Source organism: Podarcis muralis, chromosome 2, assembly GCF_964188315.1.
Source record: "Podarcis muralis chromosome 2, rPodMur119.hap1.1, whole genome shotgun sequence".
In the NCBI taxonomy this organism is placed as follows: Eukaryota; Metazoa; Chordata; class Lepidosauria; order Squamata; family Lacertidae; genus Podarcis; species Podarcis muralis.
In genome coordinates this window covers 58,990,307-59,006,301 of record NC_135656.1, presented here as the reverse complement: position 1 = coordinate 59,006,301, position 15,995 = coordinate 58,990,307, and the positions used below count along the sequence as shown (strand labels likewise).

At 40.1% G+C, this 15,995-nt stretch overlaps 1 protein-coding gene across 1 annotated transcript in view; it reads left to right on the top strand.

Moving 5' to 3' along the window:
• The window catches only part of TRPC7 (transient receptor potential cation channel subfamily C member 7), a 110,210-nt gene extending 95,447 nt beyond the window's left edge, over positions 1 to 14,763 (top strand). Inside the window, exons 10-13 of the mRNA XM_028718097.2 lie at positions 755 to 832; positions 6,528 to 6,581; positions 10,668 to 10,743; positions 11,534 to 14,763. Of these exons, the coding sequence (XP_028573930.2) occupies positions 755 to 832; positions 6,528 to 6,581; positions 10,668 to 10,743; positions 11,534 to 11,676 (351 nt within the window). The 3' untranslated portion in view covers positions 11,677 to 14,763. The remainder of the gene's footprint in view (positions 1 to 754; positions 833 to 6,527; positions 6,582 to 10,667; positions 10,744 to 11,533) is intronic.
• Positions 14,764 to 15,995: the final 1,232 nt, after the last annotated feature.

Here is a 15,995-nt window from a genome sequence, read left to right as displayed (position 1 = left end):
CCTGAATTTCAAGCACACAACAAATAATTTCTTATTACACCGGGCATTTTAAAGTATTGTTTTGTTTCTTGGATGAATTTTACTTGTTCTTATTCTTTGTAAACCGCTTAGAAATTCTCAATATTAAGCAGCATATAAATACCCAAAATAATAAACAAACCAACACCAGCCCAGAAACTTTGTAACAACAGTTGTCTATTGTGGGGCCTAGATGCTGATGAAACACATGTTCTCTCTGGAAGTATGGCCCCACAGCCCCTTACTGAGCATGTTCCTCCTTCACATAATTCATATGCAAAGGGGGGCAGTATAGGTAGGTAAAGATTTAAGATTTCAATTGTACAAGGCCACACTGAGTGGGTGAATATTTTCTAACACCCTTCTATTGAAATCTACACTGATGTCCCTACAGTCGTTAAACACTGGGTTGTATGAGAAACTTTGTATGTTTGAAGAGTTCATACCTCACTTAAACACTTGGACCAAATTCTATTTTCACAAAGTGCTATGTCTTCAACAGTTTCTCATCTACTGTAAAAGTGTGAACTGCCAGAAGCACATAGTAAAAGGAAGCTAAGTCACCTGGAATATGAGACTTTGTCTTCGAATGTAATAATATCAGGTCGTTTCTTTGCACCATGCAGCTCACCCCTTGCAAGGTGTTATTAGCCATCCTTTTCTTAGAACTTCCCTTCTACTGCTTTCATAAGAACATTTCTTCATTGGTGATGTACTCTACATTTGTACATTTCAGAAAGTCCGTTTCGAGTCCAGTACTCAAAATTCAGACTTTACTGTGAAGAATGCCTACAACAAGCCCACAAGATACCAGGTAATGGCAATACAAAAAAAGAAAGGTGTGGCATAGGAAAAGATAAATATATCAGAAGAGGTTCTGCTTACATGTTTGTGGTCTACACTTTGATCCTACAAATGTCCACTTAGAAGGAAACCAATCTTTAGCCATTTCCAGAGAGAGAGTCACATCAGTTTCTTGGGAAAGGGTCTTGTGACATCTTAAGTAATTTATTATGGGATATGTTTTAGTAGACTTCATAAGTGGGATAGAGTCCATGAAAGCTTATGCCGTAACAAATGTGTTACTCGAAACAAAATAAAAAAAATTCTTTCCAGTAGCACCGTAGAGACCAAGTTTGTTATTGGTATGAGCTTTCGTGTGCATGCACACTTTGGATCTGAAGAAGTGTGCATGCACACGAAAGCTCATACCAATAACAAACTTAGTTGGTCTCTAAGGTGCTACTGGAAGGGATTTTTTTATTTTGCTTTGACTACGGCAGACCAACACGGCTACCTACCTGTAACTAAATGTCACTCTTTAAGCTTTAACATACCCTTCCTTCCTAGTAACTATTTCTAGGATTTCAACCTTAGTGATTTGTAGATGACCATTCATGAATAAGCACAGAAGTCAACTTAAAGACCATTCCAAGGCAATGCAGACTATATTATACTTTATGGTGTACAAGTACTAGCAGCAGATATGACACCCTCAGTTATAGAGGTGACCATTCATTTAACATCAAGCTCATGTAACTCTCTGTTTAATTCCCACGATACAGCAAATCAAACAAAATCTTTAAATGTTAGGTTGCACAGTACCATTCAAAACACACCTCAGGTATATTAGTTACATAATACTTTAAAACAAAGTAAGAAAGGATTGCAGTGTTTTATTTTGGAAATTGCACGGAAGAAGCAATCTACATATCTCTTTTGATATTAATAAGAGAATCACTTCCGCAAGCTCTCATTCACATCACTGTTTTGTTCTTTATATAACATTAAATGTTTTGGATTTGTTCTGATCTGTTTGTAGCCTCTAGTGTATTAACTGAAGTTCAGTGGATTGTGTTGCAAAACAATACCAGTAATTAGGATGGAAATGATAGAATAACAATCTAGACCCATTGCTAAATAAACTGCTTTTGCTGCAAGATTTGCAGAAGTTTACCAGAGCAATCCTAACCCCTGATTCATGCTGCAGGTAATGAGTTAGGATGCAGCAGTGTTCCTCTGCAGCATTCTGCTAGGGGGTCTCTAGTAATGCCTGGTTAGAATTGCTCCTTTCCTTCAGATAGAATTGCCCTTACAGTGCAATTAACTACTGGAGTTGAGTGGGACCAAATGCATCCTGGGGAAATGAGAACGGCAGATAGCTGCATCTGCGCTTGGTGCTTTACTTCTAAGCACCACTGCCCTGCCACCCTAGAAAAGAAAGTAAGAGGAAGAAAAATAGATGCCACAGACCATTTTTAGACCTTGCTGTTGCTCATCTTGCTTCTAGCTTAAGATTTCTTTTTAAAGGATTAGACAAATTCATGGGGTAAGTGGGTATCATTGATTATTTGGTGCGATAGCAAAATGGAACCTCTATCTGATCAAAGGCAGAATATCAGAAGCTTCCCAGGTGTGTCTGTCTGGTCAATATTTGAAATACAAGGATGCTGGACTAAAGGGACCTTTGCATCAAGGCTCTTGTGGGTCTTTCACTTCTAGCCTTATAATTTACTCATCTGCATGAGGCTTTGGTCAATCATAGTGGAAAGTGATGCATGGCTTTCTACCAGTGCCAGCTATTAAGTCATTTACCATTCTGGCTCCAGATGGTCTTGAACAGATAATGAATGTATTTTTCAAGGAAAGCTCCTAAAAGCCGAGCCAGAATTTTGAGTTGTGAGGGTAAAGCTTGAGAAAGATAGAGCTGACTTGCTTGTGGGCCAAACTAGGATGACAGGCCATGTGGCCGGCAGTCAGGAGTGGATATTTGGCAACTGGGATCTTCGCTAAATCAGGTCCAAGGATGCAGTTTCACAAGATCAGGTTGGGAACATCACTGCAAACAGAAAAAAATGGAGTTGGAAGACAGCACCTTGAAAAACAGAGGCCGTATGGGACAGATTTAAGGGAAGTGAATACGGGAGAAAGTTCTAGTTTAATTGCTTTGTGCAAAAGATGGAGCACTGATGGATCCAGGAACATCACTGAAGGGGGAATGGTTGGAGCGGCAGTGCTGCCCTCCATACAGACGTACTACTGCTGCTCACTAGCTCAGGGCAAGGTGAGTCAAGGTGATGCCAAGATTGCTGGAAGTCTGAGATGGCCTTCACACACATCCCATGCACTACTGCTAGATGGATCAAAAGTCCACCTAGTCCAGCAGCCACAGGTGCCAGTGGGAAGCCCATCAACAAGATATGAAGGTAGTCACCCTACCTTCTGTTGCTCCCTAGGCATTCAGTGGTATGATGTCACTGAACCTGGAGCTTTTATATAACCATCATGACTAGCAGGCATTGGGAGGCCTATCTTCCCTGGGAAGAATCTCCCCCCCCCCAAAAAAAAAACACAAACCCACCCCTCTGCAATGGCCCCTTACAACTTTTTTTTCTCGCCACCTGTCCTTCCAAACATATTTAAAATTGTTGGCAAGGAGCAGAATATACATGTGATAATGGGCGAGAGCGGAAAGGGTTAAGGACTCTCTTCTGTCCATCAATTCTCCCTGCCATTGTCCTCAACCCATTGCCTTATGTGAGGTAGGGAGGGGACAATCCCAGTCCAACCCCCTTGTACCTACAAACATGTGAAGCAACAGGAAATGTCTTTCAGACTGGTGCTGCACTTGTGAGCTTTGCCAGCTCAGTGTACTTCTGGGCAAAACAAAGAATAGGTGAAGATGAGCTAAGTGGTACCAGATATTTAAGAGAAGCAAAATAGCAAATGCTTGCAGGAAGCAGATAGACATGCAGTAACAGTACATAATAGGCAGTTCATCCAACAGATGCATTTCATAGTTTAGGGTCAAACCTAGAATGGTGACCCACAAATTGTATCAGGATACACACTATCCTTACATTCACAAACAGATGTTGAATGTCTTTTGACCATATTCTACTCTGCTAAAAGAACAAAGTTCAAACACCCTTTTTTTGGGGGGGGGGGACACCAGTCACCCTCCCTTGTTCTCTTGAGTTCAATCTCCATGCTAAGTGTATCTGATTTGAAACACACACACACCCCACAAAAGGTTTAAAACAATGAAGTCAGCCCAAACTAAAAAAGCCATGACACCTTCTGCATGAATGATGTTAACCTCAGAGTAATTGTGCAGTATAAATTACTCTTTTCAAAAGGGAGTAATTATAGTACACGGTAGGTGAAGACCCACCTAAGAGTACTGAAGCCAGAGGCATTATTATTATTATTATTATTATTATTATTATTATTATTATTATTATTATTATTATCATCCCTGAAAAGAGACAGCTGCAATAACATTTTTTCTTTGCTTTTTATAATGCTCTCACCAGGCTCTGTTCCAAAAGATACATTATTTAAAATGTCAAGATTCTGCCCAGAGGAAGAATAACAAAGTAATAATAATAGGAAGCAAAACACACTGGACAAGCATACTTAGACAAAAGAGAGAACAAGCAGCAGCAATCAATTCTGTTGTCTGGCCAGTAATTATTTTCAGCTACAACGGGATAGTGTAATGTAATTACTAATATGACTCCCTGCTCGGTTCTGTCTAGTTAGCTTTTTAAAGTGATGCATCTCTGCCATGTGGAAGTTAATGAAAGTACAGAAATACAGGCGCTGTGATACCAAGGTGGGAACAGTAATAAGAGGACCGCAGAATGTGGTTGCACTCGAATGATCTCTTGATAATAACCCACATGCTATTGTGTGTATCTATATATCCATAAGTTACTTTGGTGTTTGATGTTTTAATATTTCAAGCTGTTTAATGTGAAATATTGAAGTAATATGTTCTTTCCCTCCTGTGGGTTTGTATCGGAGCCAGTATGAAATATGGACAATACAACAAAACATGAGAAAAAGCCACATATAGTCTGCCTTTCCCCCATGTTTTCCAATCTCCTCTCTTTCCTAGAACAGACAGCCCTGTAGGGATTTGCTTAAACCTTAAAGAACAGCAAATTATGTCCCAGAATAGGGTTATGCTTAAAAATCTTGAGCAAATAGCTACTGCATCATTCATTGTTCTCAGTCTATGACTTTAGTTTTCCTTCCTTGCACTCTTTTTCACATGTCAAATCCTCTTAGTTTATCCACGAGTTATAAAGAAGATTCCATTTTGGAGCAGGTTTTCCAGTGTTGAAAAGGAGTTTCACAAGAGCAGCTGTGCTATAGAGGAGGAGGAGGATAGATAGATAGATAGATAGATAGATAGATAGATAGATAGATAGATAGATAGATGATAGATAGATAGATGATGATAGATATAGATAGATAGATAGATAGATAGATAGATAGATAGATAGATAGATGATAGATAGATATAGATAGATGATAGATGATAGATGATAGATAGATAGATAGATAGATAGATAGATAGATAGATGATAGATAGATAGATGATAGATAGATGATGATAGATAGATAGATAGATAGATGATAGATAGATAGATAGATAGATAGATAGATAGATGATAGATAGATAGATGATAGATAGATGATGATAGATAGATAGATAGATAGATGATAGATAGATAGATGATAGATAGATAGATAGATAGATAGATAGATAGATAGATAGACAAACAAACAAACAAACAAACAAACAAACACAACAGGCTCCTATGGGCTGCTGGGTGATCATTCCATTTATTTCTGCTCAAAGGGAACTAATTAATTTTGGGAATCTCTTTGCACTTTTGAATGAGAGCTTGGAGGAAGTATCCTCTGCATCCCAACTAAGGGAAAACCATTGGCACTTGGGACATTGAACATTCAGGACCATCCTCTGGGATCACATCTGGAATAGCATCTCTTTGTCTCCACTTATATAGAACAAATACTACAAAAATGCCGGTGCCCTCACTTCCAAAGGGAAACAAACCTGCCTTATAGATAACGGTCATCTGGCGGATCTAGTGAATGGGGATAATAATCGTGTACTTACAATTTCAGTTGAAGAGTGCCCGTCAATATGTAAAACATCTAGAAGTTTGAAGATTACCCATGAAAACAAGGGTGCTGTACATGTGACTATGCTGCTTGATAATAATAATAATAAATTTTCCAGGTGATAACCCAAGAAAGAGAAATTAACTTAACTGATCAAAGCCTACAATAATTTGTTGTGTCAGAATTACAAATACTGCTGAACACATGGAAGGAAAGCCAGACATGGTTTTATTTATAATAGTCAATATTTATTTATTTAAAGTGTTAGTTCAATGGACACAGTATATACTCTATGATCTCAATATCAACCGCATGATTAAATACAACTACATAGTAAATGAAATTCCAGGCATTCAACTCCTATTGGGGAATGTTGCAAATATTGTGGTAAAAGGTGTGTTAGGTTGTTGTGAGTGACAAGGAGATGGTGGCATTTCTGCATGCTGATTCCTTGTTTTCCTGCCCCACACCCCACTTCGTAGCCTCCTCCTTTAAAAGTAATATTTCCTTTGGGATTCAGTTATTTCCCCACTTTCCCAAAACTTGTTCCTCAATTTGTGTTTTCTCAGGTGGCAACACTTCTTCCCAATGGATTCTACCATCATGGTCATCTCCAGCACATAGTATGTGTATTGTACCTCATGTATTCTTCCAGAAGTACCGTAACCCTGTCTCTCTTCTACATTGCCACATTGCATAATATATCTCCATTTATTATGCAAACTGTATATGCATGGTATATACAGGTTTCACTCTCTTTATTGGTTCCAAGTATTTCGTCTCTATATTTCTTTGGCTGAACAAGGACAGGTTTGTTTTTTCGAATAGATTTCCTGGTAGTTCATGTTTTTTCTTACCTCCAAAGAAGAACATATGTTGAAACAATTGCACTGTAATGTCAAATCATTGTTGGTTCACACATAATATAAATGAGCAGGAATAGTAAGACTGCAGGTATAGGCAGAAGACAGGCAACACTCCTCCTATGAACTTCCTTAGGTTGACTTACCTTAGTATCCAAGCTATAGTGGGCAATCACATGTTGACACTGATAGCTACCTGTCAATAGATGGGGAGAGGGGGGTGCTAATAATTTGTCTTTAAACTCCCAAGAAATTAATGGCACTCTCTGAACTGTGTTTCTGTGCTTGAAGCTGGAACACTATGCATGCAAACACAGCAGAATACTTTTAGGGTATCAGGGGTATCCAGAAATACCTCGATGTGGGGGTTGCCTTTGTTAGATTGGGGTAGTTGTTTTGAAACACAAGACTTATATTTCATTGGAAACGTTAGGCACAGAAATAGCTGGAGAACAAGGCGAATTGTAGATGGTTGTTCTGAAGTATTTGCCTCTGGCAGGAAGGGATGGATATTCCTGGAGGTGACAATCTTCATCGATTTCTCCCCAAATCACTGTTGAGATTTTGGCATTAATATGTTTTCATTTTTGTTCATTTCCCATAATTCAAAGACGCTCATAGGAATTATGTCACAGCTGTGTGGTACAAGAAACTTGCAAAGTGAGGAAGTCACAGGGACCCTTTATAAGATACCTTTTATTTTATTTTATTTTATTTATTAGATTTATATGCCACCCATCATGAACAGATCTCAGGGTTGTTCACAAGACAATGCAATCAATGAATGGGTGCAATCAGCTTTTAGCCTGCTGGAGGCAGTCATTGCACCAGGCAGTCATGAACAAAGTAAATAATCTGTAACACTGAAGATTAGTTACCCCAAATATTTGGGGTGGCACATCTTGGATTATGAGATGAAAGTGGAGATGCTTGGAGGAGAAGGGTCAAGAAATCAAATTCTTAATTAATCATTCATTTCCCACTGATTCCAAGGAGGGGAGTTGCACTTGGACCTTAGTCCCCTATTAAAAGAATTGAGGCCTAGAAGAGCTTAGCTTTGGATGGACCATGCCCATATCTTAAAAGAAATGCAGGCTATTTTCTCCAAAATTGAGCCAATAACCCAAGAAAATAAATTGAGATTTAGGTGTGGCATCCTGTTATACCAGACACAAAACTTCAAAATAATGTTGCCAAGGTGATTGATTCCATACGCTTATGGCACTTACGGACATAGCCAAACTTACAGTTTAGAAGGAGGAGGGAGAGAATTTTAGGTAGCATTGGAGGCTGTACTATTGCAGGGGTAGGAGAACTGTTACTATGACTTAGCCTGTCGAAGCCCCACATATCCTGAGCATTAAGAAAATGAAGGTACCTAATTTCTGGGGCCGCAACCCTATAATTAGGTTGAATATTTTAAACTGAGGGCAAGGTTTAGTGGCTAGACTTGAAAGTAAAGAGAACACTTTACATTTTGAAACTATTTGGTTTTGAAGTACCTTCTCAAGAGAAAAGGAAAAGGGGAAATCGTGAAGCAGCTTTCTGAATGGTATTTTCTGAGTGATGTATAGTATATGGATTTAAATTTAATCAATTAAATGACTAGCTGTCAAAGGAGAAGGAAAATGCTCAACTAAAACTTGCAGCATGGGACAGGTATATTAATATCATTTCTCTACAAAATATTCCTTTTAAAATTGGACCAACTCCTTTTGATTATGATTGTAATCCTACAATTTGCTGCCTCCCCTACTGCTTTACAATGGTATAGTAACACTATATACAGTCACTTGGAAGATAATCCCATTGAAGTTAATGGAGCTTCTGAGTAGACATGTATACAACTGAACTTTTAATGGTATTATGGATTGCAAGCATATTCTAGTTTGAATAGTTACCATTGTGCTCTTTCAGGCTTTAATCCTAGTACCCAGATTGGACTCAGTGGGGCCTACCTCTTACCAGACATGCATGAGATTGTTTTGCTGTCATTACAAGCTATGCCATTTATTGCTTCTGAATAACATTTTATTTTAATACATTGGTACTTCTGGTTACGAACTTAATTTGTTCCGGAGGTCCGTTCTTAAGCTGAAACCATTCTTATCCTGAGGCGCACTTTCACTAATGGGGCCTCCCGCTGTGTGCGCACCTATGGCACATAATTTCCGTTCGCATCCTGGGGCAAAGTTTACAACCAGGAGCAGCTACTTCTGGGTTAGCGGAGCTCGTAACCAGAAGCGTTCAGAACCAGAGGTACCACTGCATAGGGTTGTTGTTAATTTGTCTTTCTGTTGTCTTTGAAAGTGGAAAGACTTGTTTTTTCAAATGTTAAATAATATATGCTTCTCTCACATTTTCCGTAAAGCCATTCTTGCCCATGTCTAATGCTTCTCTCAGCCATGTGGTGCTACTTCCTGTTTTCTCTTTGCAGGTTTTAATACTTGAATGAAGAGATTGCAAAATTAGGATTTCATGGAAGGCAACAGTAGCTCCCTGATACAGTTGTGTGTAGTGTCTTTTGCCAAGTAAATTGATTCCCATTCCTTCATTTGAATCTACCCAGTGTCTATGACAAATCACACACAAATTATTGGCTCCCTGCTTTTTCTTTAGCTGATAATTTGTCAGGAATTTACTCTAGTGTTAGAAATGTGAAGATTACAGTTCTTAAGTGGGACCTTCATGGATGCAATAGACACAGTTCTTAAATTACTTACTCTGACATAATCCCATTGGCTTCAGTGGTAATACCATGAAAGTATTTATTTATTTAAGGAATGTAAATGCTGATTATATGTTGTGTGGAATGGCATAGTTCCTTCCACCTCTACGGATGCTCAGATAACAGTCCCAGTGTCATTAGGGCATATTAGCTAACGATTCTGTCTTCTTCTGGTCATGTTGTGCAGATGCCTGATTATCATCTTCCAAAGCAACTACTCTATTCCAAACTTTAAAATGGAAAGCATAACCATTCTGACACCCAGATTGGATAAACATAAACAGCCAAATCTACAGCAAAATGTGAACATAGGAAACTGCTTATACAAAGTGAATATAACTCGATATAGTAACTGGCAGTATCCCTTCAGAAAGGAGCCTTTCACATCTCTACCAAAAGATGCTGGTGGATTCATTTTGACATGTTTTACATATAAAGCATCTTTTCTACCACTGAGCTACAGCCCTCCCCACATCTTTTTGGGTGGCAGAAGATATTGGCATCACTATATAGAAGCAACCAGGGAGGTGGCAGCAAATGTGCCAATCCAGAAAAGTATAAAAGCAGCACTCTTGATTTACACATACTGCTGTTCATCTTTCACATTTTATAATGGGAACACCTCATAGCAAGCGAATATATATTACAATTTTTTTTAAAATGAAGCTCAAACTTCTAGACCACAATTCAACAAAAGAGTTAGTTTGCCTATACTTCCTGGGTAGCATCCAGTTGTGTCCCTCTACTGACTGAAGGCTCTTTGATCCAGTGGAGACCTTCCACCTTCTCTTCCTCATTTGTCCTACAGATTTTAGCAATTTCCCCATTTCTCCTACAGTCTCCTGTGCTACCTCACATGATGCTTCAGAGAGCACACAACCCCCTGGAGTAGAGGGAGGAATGCAGGAGATTGGAGAGGGAAAGGGGAATTAATGAAAATTACCTCCTCCCTTTCTACTCACAGAAACTCCACTGAATCAAAGAAATTTTCATCAGTAGACCACCATTGGATCCAGCCCACTGAAATCAATGCTACTATGTACTGAAATGTGGCCATTGTGTTGTATGGATGTGGTCAGATAACATCAATCCACTAAACTTTTCAATTGAATTTTCAGAAAATAATGAAGAGACTTATTAAACGATATGTCCTAAAGGCTCAGGTGGATCGAGAGAATGATGAAGTTAATGAAGGCAAGCTCTTTTAAACTTACCATTATTGTTGTGAACCTTGTCTGAATCATGTAATGTTTTTAACAGCTTTTGTAGCAACACATTCACTTCCCAGTTGAACCTTGTATGAATCACTATCTGAGGCAGCTTCTCTCATATGCACAAAGGCAAAAATATGGTGCAAGGGGGAAATATGTTGTCTGAAATTCCTGACATCTCTGAGGTCTCCGAAGTACAACATTCCTGTCTTGTAGTTATTCTTTTTCTGCTGGAAATAGCCACAGGCTTGTGCTGCTTAGTTGTAGATGCCAAAGCTAATTCGTTTCCAGTGCATGATAATACTCAGTTGTGATAAGTAGAGACAGATATTAGGAAATCTAAAGGATATAGTGCCCATTCTGGGCCCAACACACAGGATTTCCAACAAGAATGAGATCCCCCAACTTCACATGTGAGTGCTGCTGTTTCCTAAAATTCAGCACCTCTGAGAAAGCTATGGATTTGCTTAACAATAGTTGGAATAAAGTTCATTGTGGTCAAACACTTCATCTTCCCCTTTTGAAGCAGTCATCATAGAGTACTCACAGGGTCTCAACCCAGTTGGATCCTTGCATGCAGCATTAGATGTGTTCAACTATTCGATGACTACAGCTTTTCCATTCACAGGAAGAGAGGGAAGATCAGTGGCACAAAACTTCTGTACAAAAGCAGAATTTACAAGAGAGAGTAAAGGGCAAATGAATTGCCGGTTGTTATCGTTATCCAGTCTGGTTAATAATAACTCTTCCCCCCACCTTGTTGTTGTTTTTAGGAGAACTTAAGGAGATTAAGCAAGACATTTCAAGTCTCCGCTATGAGCTTCTTGAAGAAAAGTCACAAGCAACAGGAGAGTTGGCCAGTCTAATACAGCAGCTAAGCGACAAGTTTGGAAAGAGTTTAAATAAGGACATTTGAGGGCAGACAAATTAAAAAAAAAACAATTTTTTTTATTTCAACCAGCATTCTAAAGGAGCAAAAACTGTGCAAGAGAGGAGCATTGAAAACTGCATCTTTTGCAGATTATCAATTGTTTTATGGGGACTGTGCATTCGTTTGGTTTATTGGGTGAAGCCAATGATCAATTAATTCCTTTATGATATAAAGGTGACCTTTTCGTATAAAATCAAGCCTTTTGACATCAGATATAGATGCATAAACTTGAGAAGATAAGCTTGGTTGTTCTAGATACCCAAAGCAACTTTTGAAAACCGGAAACAAGCCAGGTCCTCCATTGCGATGTGTCAGCATACGTTGAATGGGGATCGGACGCATCAGGAGGAAACAAGAGCAAAAGAAGGTGCCAAAAAAAGGTGTTTGACAAAACTGAGAATTGATATATTTTACATGAGTTTCCCTACTGAGCTGCAAAGTCCTCAAGTTCAAATCTCACCCCAGAGCAGAGCTGCATTTTATCTTGGCAGACACAGGTTCCAAAACTCTTTATTTGCTAAGATAACATGACTGTGGTGCGGGAAGTTAAGTGTGTAGCTCTTCTGCACCCACCAATTCTCCTCTGCGCCATTTGTTTTTCTCCCCCCCATCAGGCGTTAGTTCAAGTTGAAGCCTGGGTTTAAGAGGGAAAATGGTATAAAACTACATGGGGTGGGGTGTGAATAAGAGAAGGGGAGAAAGGTGCAGTAGATCCAATGACTGCCAGTACTACCTAGGCATTACCCTTCCATTGCAGCCTAGTAATGTAGCTCTGCCTCCTACCTGACCTCTGGCTGGTTGAGCTGCTACACCATACAGAGATGGAGTGGGGCGAGGCAGTAAGGCCGTGTAAATGCACCAGTGGAGCCAATCCTGCCAGCGTGTTTGCACCACAGTGACTTTGCCACCACTGTACCCTTCCCCATCTCCTGGGACACTGCAGCAGCTCAGCCAGACAGAGGCCAGGTGAGTAGCATAGCCTTAGCACCCATGCGCTGCTGCTCTTCAGTTGTACATGCATGCAGAATTGCCATTGACTTTCTATACTTAGGGGCCTATAGCCATCCATGCAGGCAGGAAAGGGATGGTTCTGAACATGCCTCGTTGCTTATCTGTTTCCAGTCAGCTCTTTTAATTGTGCCAAAAGGCGCTTTTTTTCTCTTTAGGTACCATAGCCCAATCAACTGAGAAACCATTTTTGCAATAAGTCCGCTCCCCCTTTCAGGTACGGTGGCATTGCGGGATGGCAGAGGCTCCTCCAAGGCCCCAACGAGGGAATCGCAGCATCGGAGCGCCATCCAGATAGGGGGCAGGCACATGTGCCCCCTTATCAGAAGCCAGATCCTCGCCTGCATCCCAGATTGGCAAATGGGGATGCAGGCTTCGACATGGGCTAGGCCAGGAGGTGGAGCCAATGGAGCAGCAAGGCTTCCCTCAGGTCCACTCCCTGTCCATTCAAACAGTCCTCACCTGGGGCCCTACCTACTTTTCCCTCGTTGGGTTGCAGTAAGGTTTCTACCCCAGCTGATAAAGGGCAGTGGGGAAGCAGTGGGTTTTGTTCCTGCTTCCTTCCTTTCACCTTTCTTTGTATCTGGGTGAAACTGGAGGGCAGCAGCATCAGCGAAAGATTATCCCCTCGGCCAGTGAGCTTGCTGAGACTAAAGGACATGGCAGCACAAGAGAAAGAGCTCCGTATCTTCATTTCACCCAGTTTCTGTAGGCTGTATCAAGAGTGGTGCAACTATAGAAGGAAACAAAGGGCTTCTTGTTTGTACTGCCACCTGCCCAGAGTAGCAAGTTGTATTGGAAGAGCACCTGGGACATAGGGAAATGCTTTGACTTACATAACAAAGCCATGTGTCTATCATGGTGTGGAGTTTTGATTGGCCATGCACAGGGCCACTGGCCCAAGACATTTTGCTGCCGGAGGCAAAGATTGGGGTGTTTATTATTATATCCCACCTTTCCCCAAAAGAGTTCAAGGTGGCATCCACACTTCTCCTTCATTCCATTTTATCCTCACAACAACCCAGTGAAGTGGTTTAGGGTGAGAGATAGTAACTGGCCAAAACTCACCCAATGGGCTTCATGGCTGAGTGAGGATTTGAATCTTTGCCTTGCAGATCCTAGTCCAGCACTCTTAAGGTGTATATATCAAAAGTGATTTCAGTCAGCAATAGTTAATGTGGTGCCTTCCAGAAGCTTTGGACTGCAAATTAATAAATAAAAGCTCCCATTCATCCCAGTTAGCATGGCCGGTGGCCAGGGAAGATGGGTGTTGCAATTCATATCTTCTGGAGGGCCCCTGGCCTAAGTTATTCAGTTTGTCAAAGGAAAATGGTGAGTGTAACCCATACACACGTACTCGGAAGTGAACTCTGTGAAACTTAGCGAGGCCAGCTTCAAAATCAACATGCTTACTATTGAGCGAGTCTTGAATAGAAAGCCATAGAATAAATGTGAGCTCGTGCAATTTGCCGTCAAAGAATCATAAATCAGCAGCACCTCTGATCGCATCATGATCCCCATCGGACATTCCAACAAAATGTGAAATTTCTTAGCAAAGCAGTTTGCTGCAATTTATTCACTTCAAAAGGTGGTATTTTTTTTCAAAATTAAATGTTTACAGTCCTCAGTAGTGGCATCTTCATACTGCACTCTTCCAAATGGAAGTAAGTATTAATTAAACTACATTCTTGGAACTGGTAACTCAGCCGCTTGTTTCTTTGATGGCAGAAATATGATTTCAGCTGGTCAAAGCACACCTTGCTACTATATGGTACCAGAAAGCTGTACTATTTGTTTACAAGATGCACCTATACAATTACATTAGATTTCAGCTAATAATAATGATTAATAATAAGCAGAACCTGAAGGTGACCTGTGACCTGTTTTTAAGTGCCAGATGAGAACACAGATAGCCTAATAGATTAATAGCTATATTTGTTTAAAAAAATAAAAAAATAAAAAAATGTGTACTGTAGGCATAACTGTTTAGAGAGAGACAAAAAAAATCAAATAATGTATTTTTACCTTTAATAATTTTATCTTGTATACTGTAATATTTTTATCTAAAACAATGACGACAAAAATAAAATTACCTCAGAATATTTTCTTGTGTCTTGAGTGTGATATTGATAAAAACTTCATTTTTTAAAAAAGCCAGCAGGTTACAATTGTAGCACAAAATCTAGCTTTTTATTAAACTACCTGGCACTGTTGCTTGAACTCATGTTCTCACTCCTGTTCCAGTGATGTCAACACTGACTTGGTCATGTCCACAGAATGGAAGATGACAGGATCCCCAAGGATGTGCTCTGGGGGGAGCTGGATTCAGGCACCAGGCCCATTGGCAGACCAATTCTGCTCTACGAAGATGTCTGCAAATGCGACATGAATGCTGGCAACATCAACCCCACCATTGTTTTGGAAAGCGCAAATTTGATAGATTTGCCTCCAAATGTACATGGAATCAAATTTATTTCCCTATCCTTACTTACAGCAAGGGTATCTGAAGAAGTGTGCATGCACATGAAAGCTTATACAGTGCTACCTCAGGTTACATACACTTCAGGTTACAGGCTCCACTAACCCAGAAATATTACCTCAGGTTAAGAACTTTGCTTCAGGATGAGAACAGAAATCGTGTAGCGGGGGCGCAGCGGCAGCATGAGGCCCCATTAGCTAAAGTGGTGCTTCAGGTTAAGAACAGGACTCCAGAACGAATTAAGTTCTTAACCTGAGGTATCACTTTACCAAGAACAAACTTAGTTGGTCTCTAAGGTGCTACTGGACAATTTTTTATTTTTTTAATATATTTTTACAGCAAGCTTGTGTTTCAATGAAGAATGCACTGGTCCTGAAATACCTGATAGCCCTATCTCTCTAGCAGGCACCTTTTCCTTCCCAACCTTTGCCCCCTTTCTTTTTAGTAAACCTCCTTTCTTCATAGTCTGCTTCGTAAGAACCTGGCTGAGCCAACCAAATCTAGCCTGAAGAATGTGACAAAAAGTCTTGTTATAAATATTCTCAGAGAAGAGGCATTGAAGACTTGCCAGGTTGTGGAGTGGGTAACAGAATATATGCTTTGTCTCCAGTTTGCTAACACTAAACTGAAAAAAGGAAGAAAGGCAGACAGACATTGGCTGGCTGTTGCTAGATTTTTATGGATCTGTGTTTAAGGTTCTGTTTACCCCCATCCCCACCCCCAAAATGGGGAAGGGGGATTAAATCTATACAGTGACTTCTTTGTTTGCCCAGACTGAATGTGAAGATGCCCGTGCAGTTGTCAACATTCCACTACT